Below are 6981 nucleotides of genomic sequence, written 5' to 3'. Positions count from 1 at the left end.
TACCAAGTCGCCGGGTGTGATCAAAAGTTTCCTTTGCAGAAGAGTTGCAGGAAGCCAACGCAGGGCCAAGGTAGCTCGATATCTGTTCCTCGGGATCAAGAAGTGTGCCGCTCTAGTCTGTGTAAAGAGAAGGCTGGAACACATCCATTGGCGATAGTTCGCAATTGCGGCAGATTATTCTCGCGGGATGAGAGATCACCGGGCAAGCCGGCAGCTGAGTGCTTGCGTGCTTTGGATTCTGGACCCTCCGCCTCCAAGGCGCCGGTGCGGACACCCCAGCCGGCTCTCCTCGAGAGAGAACCCATCGCCTCCCGCTGCATTAGATCGGTAGGTATCCGCGGGGCTGGCTCCTCTGGCTCTTCCTGTAGAGACCTGAAGAGACCCCTCGTGAGAGCATGACAATTGGTTATGCTTAAGCTCTTCATGCTTTCCTCCTCTTGGGAAGACATCATCTGTAGCGCTTGCATTCACCGCGCGAGCTAGCTCGTAGCGTCGCCTGCGCCCTCGTTTTCCACCAATCCCTACGTTGTGATTGCAACGTGGGTGGCTGTCAATATCCCTTGCCTCCCGCCAGCCATGTTGACCCCATCACGCCATTTTAAGGGATAGTACTAGATGCAGCTTGGCTGGGCAGGGGAAGGTGAGGGGAGGCGCAACGCGGGGTCTGCCTCTGAGGGGCTCCCAAATGTGTCCTAGATGTTATTTGGGATGGTCTTGAGCAGGAAATGATGTCCCATGATCAACCTCTCTAGAAATGTTGAACTATTCCCAGAGATCGTCAACTCAATAGAAGAAAACTTTGGCCTACGGACCATTCTGAGCGATAGTTTGATTGGATTATATACAGGTCGTTCGTACTATGGACTTCGATTTGTTACGGATGGTAATAATGATGGTATTGAATTGAGGGCTTATCAAATTCGGTGACAGTAGAGTTGTTCGGTCGACTAAGCTATGGGCGAGGCCGAGGTTCTTCCGTCTATCCCGATAGGCCATTAGCATCAGAACCGAGTGTTACGAAGACAGTGACGCGAGCCGATTTCACACGTATTGAAAGAGGTTCTTATAATTGGGACAGACGAGTCTCTTTTCCTTGCGAACGATGTTGGCATTGGGGTGTTGAAGTGCCCTTCGCGTCAGAAGGGAGAAGCTCGGTGCAGCGCTGAGGCGCGGGCCAACAGCCCGAGTCACTGCTGCGTCGCAACCGACATCAGTATCGACTTTACATATCACGCCGCAATCACCTGTTCTTCCATTGCCCTGCTGGGGGAAGACAAATTCTTTGGGCTAGTTGTGGAATGAGAGTGGTGAATTAGGAGGCCAGAGGTGTTACATGTAGTTATGGGAATGCAGTCGGAGCATCAAATGCACAGAGAAGTGGCATCGTATCCTGAGTAAATCAATTGAAAAGACCAACGATACAAAGGGAAACGCGATTACGGGAACCCCAGGTGAACAACTGCAGCGTGTGGAATACAGAATGACCAACTAAACCAATCAAGCTACGTTTCTCGAACCAGCAAAGACTCTGGTCAATCTATGAACCGCTGCGACGGGCACCAGGCTCTCAAGCTCTCCTCTCCAGCGAAGCTCTTCGTTCTCTCGAAGCCCCAGCCCCACCACCCAACCTTGAAGCGTCTGCCCTCTCCGGGTCCGCCAGCTTCTTCTTGTTCTGTATGGTCTGTAAGTTCTTGGGGAATGCAAATTCAGCCTCAATGGCCTGCTTTCGCCACTTGGTGAGTGTCCTAGAGTCGAACGCCTGCGTGACACCTAGCATCAGCGCAGTGACAACCAAAGACACGATCGCGGTGAACACCATGCTAACGAGGGGTGTACCGCTCATGCTGAACACCCCAGTTGCGAAACCTAGAGGTAGAAACACGACAGTAACGTAGGTAAACTTCTGGGTGTCGTTCGCCCGACGCTGTTCCAGATCGTTCCGCATGACCTCTAACCTTGTCGCAAGAAGCTCATTCAAGCTCGCAATTTCCAGATGAATCCGCTTCAGCTTCTGAACATCGTGTTCATTCGAAACACGCAGTTTCACAATGATAACTCGGTAGCGGTTTTCGTCGTTCAAGGTCCATCGCGGCTTTTCTGCCTGACGGTCTTTTTCCCGAGTGCGCCATAACTCCATCTGTGCCAAATTCTCCGCCAGATCTCCTTCTACCACTTGAAGGACGTCTTGAACTTGCTGGAACACCTACGGGCGACTCGAAAGTCGTTGAAGTCAAATTTGTCGAAATCACCTTGTTTATTATGCTCGACAGCCAGCGAGTTCACCTTTTCTATGCTTGATCGAGCCATCTTCAGGATTTTGTCCGAGCTTTTGAGCATCTTTTTGAGTATTCTCCTCACGAGCAAAAGCTCCAGGACTCGTCTTTGTTGCCAAGGACCTTTCTGTAAATCTTGAGCCGTGGGTTCCTTCTCAGTCTTGAGCATAAGAGTCATCATCGCTTCGACCACAGTCCTGCTGATATGCATGTCAGGCTCTGTGGACCTCTGGCTACGATCTTCATCCGTGATTGACGAGTGGTCATCGTCTTGAAGAATTCTTATATGTGTTCGGATATGTGTTCGGATATGTGTTCTGATTTCTTCAGCCCTTTTGGAAGCATCTTCGTTTTGTGTTATTCTGTCTGGATGTTCTTAACCTCTGCTAGTAAAAGTTCTATGTCTTTTACATCAAGACTGTTCGTATGTGAGCCGTCGCTTTTCTTATCGTGTTGATCTAATTTCCAGTAGCGACAGGACCAGTATCGATCAAAAAAGTCCCTTTCAATCTGACAGCTTGCGGGAACTCTCGTCAGGAAGGTATCGACAAGCTTTGCTTCTGTAGGCGGCAGGCTTAGATCCCCTGTATCCTGCGGTTCTTTCTGAGATTTGTTTCCCTCAAGAATGTCGTAGAATGACAAGTGAAGCTCAGTCGTCCATGTATTCATCTTTGGCACAGTATCCTCTTCAAAATGTTTTTCAAAAGATTTGTGGCTCTGGTGGAAGTTGGCCATCTGGTGCTGCGTAATGGGATCTGGTCCAGCAGTGTTCTCACAATGAGTGATATCATCCGGTCCAGCGGAGAACATGGCCCAGAGTCTTTTCTTGGCATCTTTGGGCGTTCTGAGCCTCCGGTCCAAAAGATTTTCCATTGTGCTGACCCTAGATATCGTTACCGACCGAGAGTCTTCCTTCCTAGCCTCTGCTCCTTTGCCAGCCTTGGGCACATCGATCAAAACACCCAGAATAGGCGTGTCATCAGTTGTCTTTGGCATGTTCAAAGCACCTTGGCTGAAAAAGAGGGGTTTTTTGTACAGCCATTCGTCTTCGAGCTCGACAATGTTTCGTAGCTTTATTGTATTGCCGAACGGGAAGTGGTGCTTCATAGAAGAACTAGAGGCCTTCTTGTCGTTTTTTTCTCGGTTCTGTTGCGTGAGATCTTTGAGAAGTGAAAGAATATTCCTGTTAATTCCGGCGGAGATGAAGATTTGGAGCTTTGGGACTTCGTATCGTCTGTCGGACTGGTGTCTTGGGAACCCTTGACAATTTCAGGCTTGACCCCGAGAGAAGAAGAGTGCTTCCAAAGAAGGTACGGGACTTCGAAGGTAACTCCCCATAAATTGTCTCGTGCAAACTCGTCCTTTTACATGCAAGGCGAGCCTTGCTGATCAAGTTCTCCTGGGAACAACCCGTTGTCGGATGATCTCTCAAGTAAAAATGTCAAAGCGTGCTCTGACATATCTTCCGGTACCCAGGTATTCATTGACTTCTGGTTGCGCGCCATGGTAATCGATAATGCAAAGCATAGCGGCTCGTTCCAATCGACATCGGTATTATTCTCATGCAGCTTCTGACAGTCGACGGTGTTCTTCCAGACTTCGATCATCTTATCCCAGCCTTCTTGAGAAACTTCACTCAAGGATGATCCGTCAAAAAGACCCTTTTCCATGGCACGAAACAGCGCTGCGTCTTTTGTGCGGAAATAGAAGCGTGTGTTTGACGGAGTTCGTGAAACTGCGAGCATTCTCTTCTGGGACACTGGATTCTGTGTGGTGAATATCTTGATGATGTTTTGCTGAACGACTTTCGAAGTATTAACTCTCGGCTTTGGGTGGTCCCGTGATGTTACTATCGGTAGTTTCATGTCCATGCTCTCTAGCGCTTGTAAAGCTTGCTCAATCAACGTGTGGTCTATGAGATAGAAGGCATCCGTCGCTTTGTCGTCGTTTGCTTCGTTATAAGATCTAAAAACGGGTGTCTCGGCTTATATGGTCACTCTGCCGGCGAGGTGTAGCCGAATGACCCGCCGCTTCAAGGCACCTTTACTAGATAGGGTGGTGCAAAATCCAATCTCTTGCCATTTGGAATGTGTTTTTCCATTTGCCCATTTATGGATCTGCTTTTCTCATCATGCTTAGGGGAGGCACAGTCCATCTGGACCTCCAAGCATGTAGTCGTCCTTTATGTTCGACAGGCATTGAACGAAATACACAGTTCATAATACATTCAATATACAGACCCTTTTCAAGGTAGCCTGCCCTATCAGAGACCATACTCTTCAAGCACCTAGTAGTGAGAACGTGGCTGAAGGAGACTTCTCAACAACAACCCTGATGGCTGTCAGGTAAGTTACGCTGTCTAGAGATGACTTCGCCCTGGCCCTCAAGGCCCTAAGCACGACGATTGGATTACTGTAACGTGGGGTGACTATGGACAAGACACAACACGCGAAACGTGGTAGCGTTAAGCTTTTCAATGTCCAAAGCTTACACGACAGAATCGGCCACAACGGTAGCGGCAGGCCTTTATAAATAAGCAGTCTGTTGATGAATCCTGCCAAAGCATTTCATGTACACGCACTTCCGAACCATTCATCGTCCCTACTAAAGCCTCCCACTAAAGGTTTCTGACATCGTCGTTCCTCGACCCCTAATACGTCCCAATCAAGATCACACTTTCGCGATACAACGGCTACCCTGCCTTTATCCTGTTCTTCAATTCAAGATCAACGCACCCCAATTGCTTACCTTACACAAGGTTCAAGTCTGGATCTAGGCTCCAGGATTGCCTGGCAATGGACAGCGCAACTTTCGCCCTCCTAACAGATGGGAGTTATGAGATCTATCGATGGGCTCTCGCCACTGATCCTATTCGAGACTACAATAAGCCGTTGTTTCGAACTCTCGGCGAGCGATGCTTCGAGATTCAAACGGGTTATTTACGCATCCCTCCTCAATTCGGCTTCTTCTCGCCTGGGCCCTGTCCCCTCCAAGGAATAGAAAGCTGCTTCTTTGTTAACTTGGTCAGCTTTTCTCTTATACTGTACCTATTTCTCGGTATTTCGAGTATTTCAAGAGTACCTCGTACTTTTTTACGAAAAGCTGCGTTTCTGCCTCCAGTTATACTTGTTATCACCTGGTTTCTGATTTGTGTGGTAAGTTTTCATGTATCTACTGGTTTACCTAACTCTTACTAACCTTTTCCATTCGATATTTCTTGATAGAATCGCCACATTGCACCAGATTCTTGGCGACATGACGGAGCTCCTCAAGGTCGCTAACGCTTGGCAACGATCTTCATGGAGATTTGCAAAACGCCAAATACACGGCGTGATGCCTTTTGACGCGACCCCGCCATCCCGCCAACTCTCAGCTCTGGCCGACGATACATCTACATCCACCACAGTCCCTTTGTCTCGTCAGCAGCAGACAGGTTTGACTGGCGTCCTTGCCGCCGGAACTGACTGTCAATCTAGTTGGAAGCTGCGACATTGGAATATTGCTTGAGGGAGGTACGCTTAGCTCTAAGCAAGAGCCCTCAAGGTCGACCTTGCAGTCACACCCAGGCCGGCTGCCTCCCTTGACAAGAAGGGGAGTTACGCGGGTTTTGTGGGTTCCTTACTTTGATAAGACTTTCCGTACCGTACCCTACCTTCCTCCGACGAATTGGGATGTGCCCGGCAAGTAGGTGTTGGGGACGGCTCCTGCAATAAAGAAGCTATGCGTGCCTTCCTCCCACTTGGAACCAGTCTTTCCTTTCGTGCCAGAGACCTTCCTTCCCATACCCAAGCTGGGCTACTCCGAGTGCTCGCGAGATGCTCTTTCCTTGGGGCATTGCTAGGTCCTTGACCTGTACAAAACCTCGCCTGTCCCCATCGAACTCTGTCTTCTTCTCCCTTTCTTCTTCACCGAGAGCAACTTACACCCATCGTAACGATATTAATATGTTTATTCTCCCCCCCCTCCTCGACTGCATTCTTCTTTGGGTGCTCGTGCCCGTGCTAAGGATGGCGATTGAGCGCATGTTCCGGCACCTCTTTGGGGTCGATGGGCTTCGGCACGTAGATTCCCGAGTCGTCGCTGTCTTCGTCGCGAGGTGGTTGACCGACTTCATTGTGAATCGGATCCGCGGCGGTGTCGAGTACGCCTACCTTGCAAGTCCTTAGATTCTTGGGACTGTAATGGGCCCAAGATCCTGAGTGTGAGCTCAGGCCTGTGCACCCGACGGAAATTTTTGGAACTTTTTGCCTTTACAGGCTTCATCGCTGGTCGTACACGCCCTTCTGGGTACCACGCGGTGAACTTCAATTAGTAGGCAGGGGGCTTGGTGGTCAAGACAGTCCAGTCTTGGCCACGCGTTCAAAAAAGATAAGTAACCCGACAGGTTGCCACCATCAACATGTGACTCTTTGCTAATGCACGTAACTTGACAGCTCTCGTCCGCGGCCGGTTTGACGAGCGACTTCGAAGATCAACGATGTAGTCTGCGATGCCACGTGCCAATGGCCAGGGGGCTGAGAAGCTGGTACCACCACCCACACCCACACTGTGTATTATTATGTAATCAGTAGAGCTACATTAGCACCGTGCTAGAGCACACTTTATACTTAAAGAAAATAAGCATAATTACTACTACTTTTTAATAGTACCTAGAGGCGGATCTGGGGGTAATTTTAACGCCCTTAGATTATTCGGCCTCTTAGAACAA

The 6981-nt window shown here is 49.3% G+C and overlaps 1 protein-coding gene across 1 annotated transcript; it reads right to left on the bottom strand.

Annotated features, from left to right (window-relative positions):
• Positions 1–1567: 1567 nt before the first annotated feature.
• Positions 1568–4243, bottom strand: CCOS01_01743 (uncharacterized protein; the record flags this gene model as incomplete). Its single annotated transcript, XM_060449936.1, has 4 exons — positions 1568–2203; positions 2284–2543; positions 2693–3456; positions 3762–4243. Coding segments are annotated over 4 exons (2142 nt in total), but the record flags the coding sequence as incomplete, so codon positions are not given.
• Positions 4244–6981: the final 2738 nt, after the last annotated feature.

Source organism: Colletotrichum costaricense, assembly GCF_030867565.1.
Source record: "Colletotrichum costaricense strain IMI 309622 chromosome Unknown Scaffold_2.1, whole genome shotgun sequence".
NCBI lineage: Eukaryota > Fungi > Ascomycota > Sordariomycetes > Glomerellales > Glomerellaceae > Colletotrichum > Colletotrichum costaricense.
Note: the sequence above shows the minus strand (reverse complement) of the source record. Positions and strands in the feature narration are given on the sequence as shown.